Here is an 18,947-nt window from a genome sequence, read left to right on the forward strand (position 1 = left end):
ACTTTTCCCTTAATACTGTTGCTATTTTTACAAATACAAACTGGTTTTACCTTTTTTCTTCTGTCTCATGTTCTCCCTCCTCCTTGCCTGTGGGATTCTCTCTTTTTTTTGTTTGGCCTTTTTGTTGGCCACACACTGGCTGACATTTTGAGGTTTCTTAACGGGTGACTTGCACTGCAAACACAAAGGTGGCTTCTCACAGTTTCTTGGCACACTTGTAGTACAGCCATTGACAGCAGCTTTGTCTCCATCAGAAGGGTTTTATCAGTGGGCATTCAGTGTTTTCTTTTTTAAAAAAAAATTAGAAGTTTGTACTATACAGTGATCTGTGGTTCTGGATTCTGCTTTAATTTTTAGTGACTTCCTTGCTTCTAGATTGCTGACAAAACTATTTCAATCTCATCCAAAAGCCTACTTTGCCCACACAGGGCTACCTACTGATCTCAGCATATTCCCAAAGAGTATGTGACTGTTTTTTTCTTCTTTAAAAACAGTTTTCTAAGTTCTTTGAGACAATCTGTGAATGAATCCATTTTTATTCCTGGACACAGAGTCCTGGCTGGTCTCTGCTGGTTTTCACCCCTGTAGTTTCACTTTTTCAGTGCTGGTCCTTCAATGCAGGCTCACGCAGCAGGTCTCTGTCCTGTGGTACTTGCTCCTGGTGTTTTTTGAGACCTTGATAAAACCTTCCTGTCTAAGAACCTGCTGTCCATCTTCTCAAGGCCAAGCACCATTTTTCTTCCTTTTTTCCATAGAGAGCAGACAACAAATGCTGAGACATTTTAGTCTTGTTTCTCTCATGATGTGTTTCATGGTGTTTTGATGATGTTTCATCTACACTGGCATAGATTGTGAAGGAGAGGAGTCTGGTGACCCTGTGATAAGATGTGATGCCTAAAACATCCCCTGTTTTGGGATAATTTTTGGAAAGAGAAGGTGAAACTCCAGGATATTCCTACTTCACTTTGGCATGCAAGCAACAGTGACATTTGCCACAATAAGTTATTAATGAGATGTTTTATTTTGAAGGATCATATTTAATTCACTTCTAGCTGAGTTCATAGTAAATTATCTGTAGTATGAAATTCTTAGCTAAGGGCACCTGAAGATGTATTTGCACAGTGAAATAATCCCATGATATTGTATTATTGTAAATATTGTATTTTGATTGATATTGTAAATACAGTCTTGTATTCTTTTTGTAATCTAACCAACAGTAATGGTAGCAGTGAAGGCACACTGTCACCTGTCACCAGAGTGGTAACAAATGGCTGTGGCAGGGTGGTAACACCTCTGCAGAGTTACATTTATGTTCTCACTGCCTGCAAATCTTTGGTGTTGGTATGGCCAGACTCGTCCTGAAGTCTGGTCCAAATCTGATAATTTTTATAGATTGGTCATCAGCTTGGTGAAAATAAAAGGTCTGAGTTGAAAAACTTTAAAGGTTTCCTTTAAGGTTGGGCAAGCTTTTTGCTTGTAGAAACTTAAGAGATCCCAATTGTGAGTGTTCAAGCCTTCCCTTTATCAGAATTCTGATCTGTTCTGTTTGTCAGAACTTCTCTTCTGCTCATGATGCTTTGAACAATATATTTCCTATTTCATTTCCTCCTTTCCCCCTGCCATGCTGCAGTGTCGGTCTCCATAGGTGAGATGCAGGTTTACCTTGTGATTTTTCAGGGTTTGTGGTTTTAGTTTTATGGTCACAAAGCTTTGTTGGTGGGACCTCTGGAACAGATGTTTGTAGCAGGAGTTGTGTTTTTGAAGAAGCTGGTGCCCTTCAGCTTCCACCCTCTTCTGGTTACAGATTTTTTTTTTTCCAGGAAAGTGTCAAATGACAATATTTGAGATCCCTCTGCCTGTGGTAGCAAAACCAATGAGAGCTGTGGCTGTGCCACCTATGACAACTTCAGTTGTTGGGAATGAATTGATGGGATGGAGAGAAACATGGGGTGGAAGCTGAAATTGCTAATGAACAGCTGTAAGGTGTTGTGGTTTGTAATATTTTAGTTTTCCAACAAAGCTGCAAGGTATTTTAGCAAGTATTAATGTTATACTAGGTTTCACCTAAAAATCTTTTTAGTTATAGTGGCCATTCCTTTTCTAAATCAACTCTTCAAGGTAGAATTGCCACTCCAAAGAGAAATGGTGAAAAAAAAATTCAAATAAAGTATGACACACAGTTTCACCTATTGTGTCAGCAAGCTGATAATTACACACGGCTTTTTTTTAAATCTAGCCTTAGGTGTGTCACTGTTTTACTTAAAGAAGAGTCATCCTTCTAGCCACAAGCAAATTGTTGCTACCCTTCAAAAATGCAGCACTCAGCATCTTGAAACAAAATGCATAATATCCATTGTGAGCTGAATTACACAGCAAAAACGTCTGCCTGAATATACACTATTAGAGAAAAATAGTAAACACCTTCCAAAAGTGTGCTGAGTGATTGCAGTCTGAGCTGCTGGCTTTGCTTAGTGCTGGGAATTGCACAAGGTTTATCCTGCACTCAGTGTTCAGCTGCTGGAAGCACATGGGACCCACTTAGGTACCAAAATACATAAACTGGGTCCTGCCCTACATGTCCTTAACAGCACTTACAGATTAAAGCAGAGGGTGATTTGCAGGGGATTCTTTTTTCCTTTCTTGGATCATTTTGTAATTGAAAGACATTGTTTTTTCAGCAGTCAAGGAACATAAATATTTCACTTTGGACCAGTGAAAAATTACTTTAAACTGCATGAAATCAGATTGGTTTTTAAGTAAAATTTCAGACAGTGCTTTAAAATAAATCTTTCTCTCCATATTCACTGTCAGCTGATTCTTCCCTGATTTTTTATGAATGTTCTCTTCAGTGATGAAATTGGCAGAATACTGAAGTTGCAAACTTAGATTGCTGTAGATCATAGATCACCCCTTCTTTTTCCTGACCTTGCCACTCTTTTAATAAAAACACAAAAATAAATAAAAAATATAGAGAACACTTATTGGAAATACATGCCTGAGAGTGTTTCTAATAGCACTTGCTTGTATTTTTCCACGTCAGTTTTTTTTCCCAATCCATATTTCAACAATATACACTTGCTCATCTGCTTAATGGTCTGTTAAAGTCTAGTTAAACTGGTTTCTAAAACCTTGCCTCATCTATTCAAACTACAGGACCACAAAAAGGAAATTCTTGGCAATGTAGATGAAACTTCACTTATTTTGCAGGACCATGTTGCTCTTTTTTGAGATGCACTCACTGAAGTTGCTGTTCAAGCATATCTTTATAAAAGTACCACTTGACTGAGCTTTGTTTGTTTCTCTCCCAGTCTCTACATGCAGCCTCTCTTTTTAAGCTTACCTATGAGGAAAGTGAAACAGAATTTAATGACTTGGAAATGTGGGTAATTTGATTCCTGCCCCCTTGGGTGTGGAAGTTGCTGTCTGTGAAGTGGCAGGTGCACAGTAAGGAGCTGAACTGTTTTGTTTAAAACCTAAACAAAAAAATAAAAAGGAAAACATACTTGCACTCTGTTTTGCAATTAGAGTGATTAAATGGTTGCTGGCTATCTGAACTGTGGAGCTGTGCAGGGTGCAGGGTCCTTTGCCTGTTTGGCTGCTGTGGAGGATCAGGAACTAGGATCTGAAACCAGAAACAAGTTTCAACAAGTTTCAAAATATGACCTTGCAGAAAGACCAGATATTTTAGAGAATTAGGCTGGTGTACGGGGGTCAGGAGTCAGGATCTGTTTGGATCTGGGATCTCTTGAGAACTTGTGAGAAATGGATCTGTAAAGAATTCTCAAAATCTGACAGAAAGCTCACACAGACTTGTACATCTGTATGCAAACACTGGGATAAAGTGTACTGATTTAAGAAGGCCATGGAACAGAGATGACATTGCTGAGAGAGAGATTGAACCAGAAACAAGTTTCAACAAGTTTCAAATATGACCTTGCAGAAAGACCAGCTATTTTAGAGAATTAGGCTGGTGTAGGGGGGTCAGGAGCTGGGATCTGTTGGGAGCTGGGATCTGTCTCTGTGCAGCAGAGCGCCAGGGCAGGCAGCCTTGGCTTCCCCAGGGTGCTGCCTGGCTTTGGGAGGGGGGAACAAGCAGGTGTGGCTCAGGATGGATGATGGAGCTTGCTCCAGGGCAGGATTGTCCTGCAGAACTGGGGAAATCTGAAGCATTGCTTTGAGCTATGTCTTGTACTGTGATGAAATGTGGGGAATGGCTTTCTGCAGTTATGTTGCTGCAGAGGAGAGCTGGGTGCTGAAGGCACTTGGGCAAAGGGACATCTGTATCACAGACCCTCTCCTTTCCCCTTTCCTTTTTCTTCTTCTTTTCTCAGGCTTTGTAACTCCTGGTCTAAGCTTTTTTCTTGATGCTCTTTTCCACATGTGTATTTCTTACACTTGGACCCTTTTACTTCAAATTTTTGCATTGGAGTAACTCACTGAACAGCACAGGAGGGTGGGTGGAGAACAGGATGTGTGAGAGCTCTGTGTGAGCTGGGTTAGAGGGACTGCAAAAGTAGCAGTGTGGAAGTGGGAATGGTCACAGCATTTCTCTTTCTCCTAGATAAACAGGAGGAATTAAACCTGCAGTGTGGCTGGAGCAGGCCCTTGTGCTTGCTCCTTGCCCTGTGGGGCTCCTGCAGTGTCTAACACAGCTCCATGGGGTAAAGGGAACAGGGGAACTGCTCTGGTCTCAAAAATTAAAAAAACCCCTGAGTCTAGATGTGTTTTCATCACCCAGCTCCCTGTGCAGCCCTCCCAGGTGGGCTGGCACGACTGGAGAGGTGCAGAAGGGGCTGTTTGCAGCAGCAGTGCTCCACAGACACAATTCTCACCTCCTTTTCTTGCATGGATTGTTCAAACCCACCTTGCTTGTGGTGGTTCTTGTGCCTTTCCCTTTCCTAGTGTACAGCAGGGAGGAGAATTTGCTGTCCTGTTACCACTTTATCCTTTTTAAGGCTCAGGAAGGATATTTTGGGTTTGTACCACATAGGCAAGAGGTTGGAGAGTTTATTTTTCTCCTCCCACAGCTTCAGGGTGGCACACTGGGGTTGATGGCAGCAGGATCAGCTTCTTGCTGCTTGTGGCTAGTGGGGACTGGCAGTCCCTGCTGCAGGTGGTAAAAGGAATTCAGCTTTATTGCCTGGTACACCTGGTGCTTGTGAGCTGAGGGCAGCTGGTGCTTGTGCTTAATTCTGTGTTCTGATGTCTCTCACCTGGCCCACCTCTGCTCCCTGGTTCTTCCCACCTTGTCAGGGAAGGGAATGAGACCCACAAGGGCTGGGCAGTGCCCACTGACATACTTGGAGTCTTCTAAATCTCCCTGAGGCCAGTTAGGTGAGGATGGTTAATGAGGAAAGAGAGAATTATTAGTTGACTGATAAAATTGCAACTTACTTTTAAAATCTGTGTTCATTGTGCACTTAATTGCTGTCATGCATGCAGGCTCCATATCTCTCAAGGAGCCAGGAAAGTGTTTCTATGGAGACTGGAGGGTGTAAAAAAGGCAGGAAAGGTGTTCCATGGAGACTGGAGGGTGTAAAGGAGCCAGGAAAGGTGTTCTATAGGGACTGGAGGGTGTAAAGGAGCCAGGAAAGGTGTTCTATAGGGACTGGAGGGTGTAAAGAAGGCAGGAAAGGTGTTCCATGGGGACTGGAGGGTGTAAAGGAGTCAATAAGGGTGTTCATAGGGACTGGAGGGTGTAAAGGAGTCAATAAAGGTGTTCCATGAGGACTGGAGGGTGCAAAGCCATCCTCTGCTCCTCCTGGCAGCAGGCAGGTGTGGTGCATTTGGGGCAAGTCAAGACATGATCCTTTGAGTAGCTTAAAAAAATATCCCACTTGCTTTGACATCACCAGTTTCTTTCTGTTAGGAAATCCTGGTGCAGTATCACATAAACTCCCACGACAGAGCAGCCAGGTGAAGACACCTTGGAGGTGTTCCACCCTCTGCACTAAGCCTGGCTTTGGGGAGGATGTGCCTGTGCTTCCAAGGGGGAATTAGCCTGAAAAGAGCATTTGTGGAGTTTGATAAGTTAGAATGCTTCATTAAAAGGATTAACATGGAACAGTGAGTGCACTGTGATTTAGCAATCTAACGGGGCACTGATAGAATTCCTGGGGTTTTCATTTTGCTCCCCCAGTGTTGTTTGAAGCACTGGGTGGCTCAGGTGGCAGCACAGACAATACGCTGCTTTACTGGCTTTATTTACACAGCTTTGTCTTAAGGTAACAGAAGAGTAAGAAAAAATGGAAAATGTGATTATAAATGAGCTCTTGTTTGATGCAGTGACGGCAGCACTCAGGATTCTGAGCTTCTTGGTGTGATGAGGGGTTTTTTGTGGTTGTTTTTTTTCCCCCCTCTTCAGAAAAGACCTATATTGAAATACTGTATAACTGACAAATTTCTGTTCTAGTCTGTAAAACCAGAAATGTCAGGCAGAACTTTGCTTCTTTTTGGTTTCAAGGATCATTTTCCTCCACATCTTTTAGTCTTGAAAGTTCTCTAATTAAAACATTTATGGGAGCTAGTCATATCATTAAAACTATAATACTTCTTAAGTGTCCTTTTAAAATAATTTTTAAGTCTCTCTGTGCCAGAGAATTAGCAAGCCTTGATTGATGCCTTGTGAAGGCTGGCCTAGAACAGAGGCTAGACAGAGTTAAAGAATAAAGTAGGGATTTATTAGAAGGTCTCAATGGATATATTTTGAGTAGCATAAGAGCCTAGCCAGGGTTACACTTAAGATGGATTTTAAATGGTTATAAAATGGATGACTTGTCAGGGAGTCTCACACTTTTATGAGTTCTGCTCCCTTTGCACATTGGAGTTAATTGTCCAACTACAGCTTCAGCTCATGAAGTCCCATCCTTCTTGTTTTTCTCTCTCCAGCCCACGGTGTTTGTGCTCTTGGGCTGAGATTTGGGTCATTTGTCCTTGGTGCCCAGCTGGAGCAGGAATTTTTTGTCTCCCTGCCCTGTGCACAGAGCTCACCATCCCCTCATGTGAAGCCCAGACCCACACACTAAAGCAGCACAGAATGTGAAAATAGAAAAGCTAAACCTGAGGCATGAGTCTGAAGAGTGTGTACCTGACCCAGCAGGTTTTCAGCAGTGAGCCAGCCGTCAGTGCTGCTTCCTGATGGAATGATGGAATGCTTCCTGAACATTGCTCTTGCAGGCTCTGCTGTTTGGATGACCTCCTCTCTCCTCTTGTCTTTGTGGCAGACAGGGGTATTGCTCCTGCAGGTAGCACTAAGAAAGCATTAGCTGCCTTTAGAACCCTTTATTGGGGTTTGTTTCCATTTCATTCTGACTTTCTGGCTCCTGTTTTCCCTAATGGATTTAAACTGAAATTACAGAGGCCAAGCTGACTCTGCATTTCAGGGAGGTAGAACAACACAGTATTCATCACTGTAGGGAACTGATAGCCACTACCCAGGGAAGTTTGATATTATCAGTGTAATTAATATCCTCATGCTGAAGCAAAGCTATCTTGAATTTACTTTTCAGCCAGTATTTATTTCCGGTTTTGCCTGGAGTCAATAAATCATGTAATGAAGAGTTTCAGGCTTTGAAAGGAATAATTTTCTGCTTAAATGATTCTCCTGAAGTGATGTTTATTTGTTGCTGGAGTTAATTGAATGCTGGGGGTGGATTTCTAAAGCTGCAGACTGTGTGTCCTGGGATATATTCTCTCTCCTGTGTTGTGCAGCACATCTTTGAACAGCAGCTCTTTTGAGGCACAAGAATTACCCTGTGCAGGGTCACCAGACTTCATGCATGAAGAAATAGTTTCACATAATCATCCTTCTGTCTCTAAAGGGTCACCCTAAAAAACTGCTTTGCAGTTCATCTTGCAGGTTACTTTTTACCAGGATTTGCATGTTAGATTTTTGTGCCTTGCAGGATGTGACTGTTCTCTTGGAGATAACTGCAGCTTTCCATTGCTTCATTTTGTGTTGTGTTTGCTCCTTACACAAGACTTGCTGTACATTTGGCTATTGAGAAACTGTATTTCCAAGTTTTCATTGAAAATAGCACTGAGTCTCACATTTGACATGATTATGTCCAAGTTTTACACCCCTGCTCTGTTTAAAACCTGTTTGTGTATTCCATACATTCCTTTGATACAGTGGGGTGGCAGTTGTGCTGTGGGAAGTCCGCAGCAAACTAGAGAAGCAAGAAAGCACAAGGTTACTTCAACTCAGATTTTAGTTAAGCCTTGTATTTGTAAATAATAATCTCCTTAGAGGACATGCTGCCTGTTCTGCTTGGAAGGCTAAATGTTGAAATGATGGCATTGCACATTCCTTTTCAGAAATTTGTACTAATGCTCAATATTTTATTTCCTCAGTGCATTGGTTATTGCTGCAGTGTTTGATCGTGATGTTAATTGCAGAAGAGCTGCTTCTGTAAGTTACCACATCCAGCTTCCATCTCTCTGTTATTTATTTGTTTTCATTTAATAATTTGTAGACTCAATTATGTAGAACTACAGTAGAGAAGCAAAATATTATGTTGGGAGCAAAAAAATTGGTTTTTAAAATCCTTAGAAGTATCTTGTGAATTTAGATGTTAAATTATATAATCCACACATGCACATCTGAATTTATGGCCACAGTTAGCTAACTGCTGTATTGCTGTCATGATGATCAAGATAACTTTATCTAAGAAAGAATTATTTAGCATTTTTTAGTCACAAGATCACAAACAAAAGCGTCCTACATAATACACAGATATTGGCTCTTTTGCACATTTCCAAGGTGGGGAGTTTTGTGAGGTTACAATTTCCTGATTGTGCATCAGCTGTTACTCTTTAGTCATGGTAAACTTAAAATTTCTAGGATAATCTCTCTCCTTCAAACATATTTTTAGTTGCTATATAAAACTCTTTATATAACAACTTTAGTTGTTATATAAAATTTCCATAGGACTGGAAATTTTTAAAAGAGTGGCAAATCCATTAATCAGATACTGTTAGGCAGGGAATAGAACTGACACCAAAGTATATTCTGTGAAAACTTTCTGTAGAGATATTTATGCTGTTGAGAGTTGAGAGGAGTGTTCTTAAGAGAAGAGAAGTAATGGAAAATTACAACTTTCTATACTTATATAATTTGAGAAGAATGGACATTTTATCTATGAGTATTTAAGTCTGTGTGTTGTAGACATTGAGCTTGCTTCCTTTAAAAAAAATTATAAATTTTATATTTTAACAGAAAAACCAAATTATCTTATGCATATGTAAAAAACTCCACTCTCTAACTGTATGAACTCATATCAGAGTGTCTGCCAAAGAACCACATCTCTGTTCCTGACAATAAATGTCACTGTGAATGTGTTAAAAAACAACAACAAAAAAAAAGAAAACAGACAATCTTTTCAATATGCACATTACCAGGTCTGACTTTGACAGAAATTTTGCAGAGTGATGTGTTTAGAACATCAGGAGGGTTTCTCAGGGATACCTGGCTAGCATCCTCACTTTTTGTAGCCACACCTGTGCTGCTGCTGGAGCTGCTGAATGAAGCTGCAGTGTAATTGCTGGGGAAGTGAGTCAGGGCTTGAGCAAGCCCAGCTCAGCTCCTGGCCCTGAATTTGCTCAGAGCAGAGCAGCCAAGGTGCTGCAGATTGCTGAGCAGTGCTAGAACCCTTCCCTGCTGTACAACTAACAAATGCCAGCAATGCTGCTTCCCCCAGACTTCAACTCCTACATTTTAGAATCTAGAATTTGCCATTCTTGGATAATTTAAATGCCTTTATTCAAATCAGTTTCTCAGAGGAATTTCTTTTCCTGAGAGCTGCATGAAACATTAGGGAGCATAGGTGGTGAAAAGTGAGTTATTTGTGTGATCCTTAGGAATTGTCCTCAGAATCAGGGTTTATATGGACACCAAGGAGAAATCTTTATAACACAATTGCCACTACAAGTGTGCTGCTTACCTTTGATGGCTTGATTTAATCATCAGTGTGTTTCTACACTTAAACTGGTACTTTGGCCATGAGCTTTGTGATAATCCAGCCAGGCTCAAGCTGAGAGCTCAGTGCAGCCTGAGTATCTGTATTTCTAATTAAAACCCAGCACATTTCTCCTGACTTCCCTCTTCTGCTGTAGCCCAGGCTCCTGAGCTGTCTGAAAGTCAGCTACCTCCAATCTCATTAATTTTTTCACTAGTACTTTCTAAATCAGAGCTGGTCAAAATTTGGAATAGCTGTTTGTTGGACATTTATGGAATTACTAAAGCCTTTTCTCTTATTTTAGAAAGGCAAAGAAATATTTTGTGTTTAACCAGCCATTATTACAATTTTGAAGAAAAATACCTGGGAGTGCTAAATATTTCCAATCATTACTTACAGTTAAACACATATTTAAATAAACAACAGGTTTTACTAGATTTTCCATCTCTTACAATATGCAATATATTATAATGCAGAGCACCAATAAAATAAAATGGTGAATAGAGACATTTTGAACCCTGAGGTTAGAGAGAATAGAACAAGACTCTCCTTTTGAAGCTCCACAAGCATTCTGGGCTGGCTTGTGCAACTCTTTCATGAATAATCAGTATAAGGAATAATCAGATGAATAAGTGATGTTGAATTGGACTCTATTCAGCTCTGACATCTCAAAGATGCTTTTTTTCCCCTTTTGACTGATAGTATTTAAAATAGCTAGTTTTAAATGAAATATTTTTAGAGAATGCTGTAATATTTTTTATCACTTTTTGTGGGAAAGAAGAGTGTTCAGGTTGGTCACCTTGGTTCTGATCTCGTGGAATCTTTACCTTAGTATCTTTTTATCCAGTTTTTGCATCTCCAGAAGGGGATTGTATAAAAACTGAAAAATTACTCTCACAAAACACTTCAAGTATTTGGCATCTCTTAGGAATTTTGCATCTTTTAGGAATTTCAGGGCTTTACAGATTTTGTATCATTTAGGCACTTGTCTGAGCAGCACATTTTTAAATGACACTTTAATTCAGTGGTTGAACTATGAAATCCCTTGGATATGACAGAGAATGTCATACTCACTGAAATATGCCTGTGCTGAGTAAAAAAGGGTTTCAGTAGCATAAAATATAGAATCATCCAAGTGGGAAAAAGCTTTAAAATCATCAAGTCTAGCTGTTAACCCAGCACTGTCCAGTCTGGATACACCAGAGTTACCAGAAAATATGTTCTGCAGCCCAAACATACCTTTTTATATGGAATGGGCTAAAAGATTATCACCTGACTGCCTTCTTTCCACCAAGGGGGAGCTCAGAGCTGCACAAATAACTGGTTACAGCTTCATGAGATCTGCTTGATATCCAGAGGGTCCATAGCATAAAACACAGCCTGTGCCTGCAGTGATGCATTGAGGGCAGCATAAAGCAGGACCTAAAGCTGGAAGTAGAAAGAAATGAATGGTGCAGAGTGACAGGTACCCTGTCCTGGAGTGAGGAGAGGAGAGGAAGAGCCTGTGGCAGCAGCTGGGCTGCATCAGCAAGGAGCATGTCTGGATTTTAGCTGGTCAGAGTGACCCCGAGATGTGTTAGAAAGTCACTTTTCCCAGCCCAGTGCTTGAAGAAGGAGTCAGAGCTCTTCAGTTCTTGGTCTCAAGGTTGTTTATTGTATCTTATCTATAAAATTCTTTCTCCTGTCCTGCTGGATGGACCTCAGCAGGGCAGTTCAGGCACTCTGCCTTGCCCCCAGGGCTGTGTTATGTCTTTATACTAAAAACTACATATACAATGTTTACAATTACTTTCCAACACCTATCACCTATGTTAGACAGTGAGCTTCTACTCTAAACCAATACAAAAGTGCCAACATCACAGCAGAAGATGGAGGCCAAGAAGAAGAAGGAGAAAGGCTGGACACTCCCAGATCCCTCCATCTTGCCTCCTGAACCCCCATACCAGAAACCCTAAAATCTGTTTTTTCACCCTGTGATAACTTCACTATCATTCTGCCTAAACTGTTGTGGCTTGCTGGTCTTCATATAAGGTTGGTACATGGGTCATAATCAAACCCACAGGTGTTTTGGGCTCCATGCCAGGGCTTCTGAGCCCCCTGGCAGGGGTCCTGGCCATCCTGGCCAGCCAGAGGGATGTTCTGGGTTCCCACAGGAGCAGCCCCAGGGCACCGCCGCAGCCCCAGCTCCTGCCCCATCCTGGCTGGATGTGCTGCCCAGGGGCACTGCTGGCAGCAGGAGGGATGCCAGGCTGTGCTCCATGCCCTGAGCTGGCAGCAGCAGCTGGAGCTGCCTGGGCAGGCTGCAGGGGCTGCAGGCAGGAGCCTGAACAGGCAGCAGCACCTCGGGAGGCTCCGGCTCCGTCCCGGCTGGCGTCAGCCCTTGCTCCACCTGCAGAGTGGGATCCTCCTCTGGAGCCAGCTGAACCTGTTGTTGTCACAGGTGGATTACCACAGGGCTGCTGGAGTTGGGGAGGAGATACAGAAGCTCTGGCTGTCCAAATTCTTGTGGTGTTCCAGTAAACATTGGAGCTTCTCCCCTGTCCATTAAATATCAGTTAACAAGTGTTGTTCATCACTGGAAAGCTGTGTGTGCAGAGAGAGTTCCATGGAGAAATGTCCAGATAACAATGGTCTCCCCTCTCTTGAAGAGTTAAAATTTACAGAAGCTTTTATTAGTGCTTAGGATTTTATGGCCTTTAAAGGGATAAAAATAATGGGCTTTTTTGAGAGAGAGAAAATTCAAGTAGGGAATTAAGCAGGTTTTCCTTTATATGCCATACAAGTAGACAGATTAACTTCCTGGTTGTTTTCATTGCATTTTTGCAAGATTTTGAGTTTATTTAGTGCAAAATACTGGAGATATACATGAATTTTGTCTTCAGATTTAACAAGCCCAGTGTTTCAGCATGCTTTCAGAGACATACCTTGTAGATAAATATTGCAGTCTCAATGGTTTTTACCCAAAGTTTTCATTGACAAAGAATTAAACTTTGCCCACTCCTATCAAATGATGTTGAAGTCAGACAAGAGTGAGTTGCCTCAGTTGCTATTGTCTGCAGGTACTGACTTTCCATCCCAGGGCCAAGCCTGGTGTCACTCCCAAGCACTTGTGTGGGTGTGACAAGTTTAATAAACCTGAATTCTCAAACTGCTGCCAGGCAACACAGGGCTCCAGGAACAGAGAATGTGGAGATGCAGAAACAGAAAAGCCCTGCGGGCTTGTTCTACTGACAAAGTTTACTTTATTTAAAGCAGAAAAGCCATGGGTCATTTATATTGTTGTGTGTTTTGAATTCATCATCTGGTGTTTATCAAAAAGCAAACCTGACTCGTTTTGGTGTGTTTGTTCTCTGTTCCTCAGGCTGCCTTCCAGGAGAATGTTGGGAGACAGGTATGGTGACTTCCCTGCATCTTCATTCATTTGTGCCTTGGAGGTTACTGTAAGCATGGAGCACCTAAAATCAAAATTAGACACCGTGCCTTTGGAAAAATTGAGGCAAAGAATGTCACAAAATAATTGTTTTCATTATGAGCAGTTCTTGTGGAAGGTTTTTATGAGGTGTGAGTTTTATTTTAGTATTCTAGTTTGAGAAGAAAATGAGCTTACTGGTAATTTTCAGTCCTTCAGAAAAGCAATATCAGCATTTGAGCTGGTCATTGTACACCCTGGAAACTGCAGTGCTTTTAAAGCAGGAAAAGTGCTTTTATTTATTTATTTGTTTTTGGAGTTTTTTTGTTGGTTTTTAAATGTTTTTGGGGGGTTTTCATTGGTTTTTTTTTAACTTAGTTTGGTTTCATTGATTTTCTAGTTTTCAGTAGAATCAGACCAACTAAGTGGGCTGTGCAATCATTGCTGTAGTTGGTGATTCCACAGTAAACAAGGCTCAAGAGTCTTCAGCTCCATTTGTGGGCTTGTCTCTTGTACCATCCAGATATTTTGAGAAATCTGGTACTTTTGGAGGTACCCAAGTCCTTTGGTAAAAAGTATTGTGGTAGGTTCCTATGTAACTTAACAACATTTAAGTAGTTAAAATCTTCAAGACAGCTTTGATTTTCAAACTTGGAGGAAAAGCAAATAGAGTAAAGCCTTGGATTTACTGGTTTCTCACCAGGAGTTAATAAAGCTGAATATCCAACTAAGAGAGAGAGAAAGTGTGGGAAGGGATGGTTCAGTCAGTGTATTCCTGTGAGCAGGGCATGTGAGCATGATTAAAGCAATTTTATTATCACTAAGCTGCTCTTTCAGGGATCTTTGTTAAAATGCTGTCACCTGCCAACATTTCTGAATAATCTCTGTGTTCTGAGCCAGAATTTTATTCCTTTAGAGCTCTGGCTGTTAAACCATCTGTTCATGTTCAGTGTGTATTTCTAGAAGTAAGTTAACAGCAGAGAAAGGGTGCAAGAAGCCTGGGAAGAAGAGAGGAGGGATTTTGGGTGACCTGACCCAGCTGGGTCTGTGGTAAACAGAAGCCAGGGTGGCTCTTCTGGGTCTGCAGTTCCTGCCCTGGAGAGGTTGGGCATCACAGCAGCCCAGCCTGATTGCACTGTGTGAGGTGCTGAACAAAGCAAATAACACCTCAGCCTGCCTTAGCTCCAGGGAGAGAGGGCTCCTGGCTGCTGCAGGTTTAGAAGTGCCTCCATCTAGCAAAAATTCAAAATTTTAATTTATTTCTGAATCAGAGGAGTACAGTCCATGTTTACAGCCAGAAAGGTTCCTCTCAGACTCTGCCTTGACCCACAACTCAATCACATCATGATGATTTCAGCCTCTTGTGTTGGCACATCAGCAGTGAAACATTTGAGTTTTCATGGCATGGAGGAGCTGTCAGGCTCCTTCTGGTTCCTGCAGAAGGTCAGAAGTTTTACTTGCTGAACCATTCCTTGATGCCTAGAACAATGGTTACTTAATGAGTAGATCCACCCTCTGAGTTCAGTGTGTTGAAAGAGACACCCTCTCTCTGGATTGGAAGGAGCTGAAGCATATTCTCCTCCTGAGGTAATGAAGCTGGTACTAAATAGGTGGAGAAAAAGGCTGCCCTCACTTGTTCCCTGGTTCCTGCCTCCTTCAGCTTTGTAATTCCACATGTCCCAAATCCGGAGCTTGCTGATGGCCACAGCAGAAGCCATTGTAAGAATGTCACTTACACTGTGTGTCAATGGAAGCTCTGAAAAATCTGAAGCATTTTTTTTGAGCCCAAATCTTGAGAAATGCAGATGCTCCTAACAACACCAAATTTTATACTGGAGAAGTTTGAAGTGTTCTGGGAGAACAGAAGCTGTTGGGTATTCTTGTAAAGCCTGCCTGGCTGTGACCTGTGTGTTCCTGAAGTCAGGAATGATGCTGCCTCACTGACAGGCTTGGTGGCACCGTGCCCTTTGTGAGGTGCCATCCAACTGGCACACACAGCTGGGAACAAACAGCAAGGTCCAGCTGGCAGCTAGAACTCAAAGTGTTGGCTGAGATTTTCCTTATGGAATGTGAAACTTTATATCTTCCATTGCTCTTTGGCCTTAAATCACACTGAGGTGTTTCTTATGTACCTTTTTGCCACCAGTCAAGGTTTCATGAGGCTTTTGGACTGAGCATTCATTTTCCCTTTGAGTTACCAAGACTTGCAGGTTTGGATAAGCCATAAATACTCTGTCTGTCCTTGGTCCACTCAGATTTCAGGCCCTGTTTTTTGGGAGCACTGGAATTCTGCTTCCCAGAGCAAGAGCTTGGCAGCAGCTGGCAGCTCCCAGTGCTGCTTCCAGGATTAACTGCTCCAGAGATTCTCTCTGATGGAGAGATACTTCCCACTGGTTTTGCATGGCTGGATCCTCATGTGGAAGGGATGAGTGAGCTGTAAACAAACCTGCATCACATCCCAAACCTGTACTTCCAGGGAGCCTCATTGTTTTAATACCCTCTGAGTGTCCCTTTTGGAAGAGAGTGGAGCCTGTGTCAGCTGGCTCCTTTCCATTTGTTTTTCATCGTGGCTCATGGGTGCTCTGCTGCCTCTGCTGATGCTCTGTTAAACCAGCCAGAGCAAATAAAATTCTGAATATCTGGATTGGATTGCTTGCACACAGAAATGCAGATTTCTAAGTGGAAATCTCATACTTAGAAAGATAATTTGTCTTCTAGAAATGGACTGGTTTGAGAAGAGATGGCAGAAGTGGGATCCTTCAGTAGGATTCAGTGTTCCCAGTGTTCATTTTCAAAACAAACCAACCCCATTTTTTAGTTCATTAATGAGTCACAAAATAGAAGTGTAAGTAGAAACTCCCATGTACTCTACACATGATGCACCTCTTGGTGCCTAAATCTCTAATTTTATATTTCATTAAACTCACCTTGTGCCTTCACATAAACTGGAAACATGTTTATGTTTATCTAAATCCTTCTAGAGGAATCATCTTTTGGATATATACATAGTCATGCCTTAGCCAAATATATATTTTGGTATGACTGGGAGGTGTGAGGGAGCTGTTGCATTGGTTAGTGCCTGTGCCATTGGCTTGGGCTGTTTATCATTGACTCACAAGCAGAGTGAGCTATTTTACTGTTTATATATTCAATATCCTTTATGTCTCTAGTACAAGTGATTTTACTGTAAATGAAATTGTATTTTTTTCAGTGCTTGGGAGAGTAGCAGGAGATTTGTTTTCAATCATGTTGCCTATTTGGAATGTATGATACATTTTTAAAACAATATTTTGTTTGCAGGGCACTTTCCCCCATGGCATTGACATCCTGACTGCAGCTGATTATTTTGCTGTTGGTAACAGAGTTAACTGTTACTTGACTATAAGGTAAGTTTCCAATTATTAATTTTCCTAAATACGATGGTGCTCTTCTACCTAATGAAATTCTTATCTGATTACTTCACCTTACTAAACATTGTTTAATACTGATGGTTTTAAGTAAATCAAAATTGTGGTTTTATTTTTTTGATGACTGATTATCAGGTGTGAGGCAGAGTGAAAATGTGGCCATGATTTCCTTGGCTATGAGGAGGAAGCAGCCAGGAGGTGTCACAAAAGTGTCTAAGCTGCTCAAGGCTGGACAAGATGAAGTTTGGAGAGTTGTAGTCAAAGGAGAGGCTGTTGTGATGGCAGATTCTGGTATTTGCAGGGGTCCCCAGGACGAGGTGAGAGATGAGTGAATCTGACTCCATGTTCTTAGAAGGCTAATTTATTATTTTATGTACTTTTATTATATTAAAGAATGCTATAGTAAAACTGTACTAAAGAAAGAGAAAGGATACAGACAGAAGGCTTCACAAGAATAGTAATAAAAACTCATGAATGACACCTCAGAGTCCAACACAGCTGATGGTGATTGGTCATTAAGTAAAAACAATTCACATAAAACCAATCAAACATTCACCTGTTGGTAAACAATCTCCAAACCACATTCCAAAGCAGCAAAAACAGGGAGAAGCAAATGAGAATATTGTATTTCTCTGAGGCTTCTCATCTTCCCAGGAGAAGAAATCGTGGCAAAGGGATTTTTCCAGAAAATGTGAATATGACAGTAGACAGACTCTGATATGGGGAAAAAATCAGGTTATAAAAAATAATTTTTTATAACTTTAAAAGAACAGCTTGCCTAAGTTGTTGAATTTGTGGTCTGTGCGTAGACCTTCAGCTCCAGTGCCTGTGTTAGCTCAGTGGAAAGCTGGCCACAGTGTGCAGTAATGTTTGAAAAACCCAGCTGATCTCTGCAAGGAGCAGATGGCAGTACCCAAACTGGGCTGGTGTGGTTATGAACCTGGAATACAGAGTCAGCTCTGGAAACACAGAGGTGCTGACATCAGAGGAGCTGGGAGCCAAACTGGATGGCCAGAAGGAGCAGAATATTGCATTTCCTCACGAGGAAATGACAAAGAGCCAGGGCTGGTTCTGGCTTGAGTTGTCTCAGACAGAGTCTGTGTCCAGAGCCAGGGTGGGGGAGAGCAGCACCCACAGAGGCTGAGTCAGCCCTGGTGGAGACAGGGCAGGACATTGCCCTGTGGGGCTGCTCAGGAGCCCAGCAGGGCACAGAGCTGGTGCTGGTGATGTCCTTGGGCAGCAGAAACTGCACTCAGCTGCATGGTGGGTCATGCTGCACTGCCAGCTTTGTCACTTCCACTTGTAGTTGAGAGGGAGACAATCCAGAGCAATATATTCCATTTTCAGAAGGTTTCAAACTAATTTTTTTCCAGCATGCATGCTTTTTATACATTCTTACAAAATTCATAAGTTTACACTTTACTCATTGGTCAGGAGAGACAAACTAAGTGCTCATTGGAACAGGCAGTTGCAGGTTTCTCTTATTAATCCTTCTTTCTTTCTTGGTTTCTATGTCAATGACCTTGGTAGAAAATTCTTATAGGGGTAAACATGGATCCTCTTATCAAACATGGATCCTCTGATCAAACATGGATCCTCTGATCCAACATGGATCCTCTTATCAAACATGGATCCTCTGATCCAACATGGATCCTCTTATCAAACATGGATCCTCTTATCAAACACGGATCCTCTGTTAAAACATGGATCCTCTTCTCAAACTTCTCTCTGGCTCACATGAGTCACTGTAAAACCTCTTCCACATCCACTGAGAGATTTTTAATTCATACTGGAGCCCTCTGTCTTCACCTTGGCTGGTTTTTTATCAATCTGTCCAACTCTGCATTGTCCCTTTTGTGCAGAACCATTTCAGTCTGTTCAAACCTTCACCTTTTACCCACTGTCAGCCCTTCTGGGGTCCCCACCCTCCTCCCACAGCCTTCCCCAGAGCTGCCTCCCACGGGAGATGGGGAAATGCAGGAGCTGCTCGAGATCCCTGAGCATGGCATCCCTGGGATTGCTGAAACTCTGGGTTTTGTACTAACACAAAATTGAAAACATCCAAAAGTGACAAAGCAGGTTTTATTTTCTCTCTTCTATAATTCTGGCTTGGAGGCTGATTATGTTCTTCTGACTTTTCAAGAGCTGAATTGGTAATTTAAATTTTTTTTTTTT

The 18,947-nt window shown here is 41.7% G+C and overlaps 1 protein-coding gene across 1 annotated transcript in view; it reads left to right on the plus strand.

The window, feature by feature from the left end:
• The window catches only part of TBCD (tubulin folding cofactor D), a 122,902-nt gene that overhangs the window by 51,627 nt on the left and 52,328 nt on the right, over positions 1-18,947 (plus strand). The window contains exons 16-18 of the mRNA XM_063175628.1: positions 8,353-8,410; positions 13,318-13,347; positions 16,666-16,751. Of these exons, the coding sequence (XP_063031698.1) occupies positions 8,353-8,410; positions 13,318-13,347; positions 16,666-16,751 (174 nt within the window). The remainder of the gene's footprint in view (positions 1-8,352; positions 8,411-13,317; positions 13,348-16,665; positions 16,752-18,947) is intronic.

Source organism: Melospiza melodia, chromosome 24, assembly GCF_035770615.1.
Source record: "Melospiza melodia melodia isolate bMelMel2 chromosome 24, bMelMel2.pri, whole genome shotgun sequence".
Lineage (NCBI taxonomy): Eukaryota > Metazoa > Chordata > Aves > Passeriformes > Passerellidae > Melospiza > Melospiza melodia.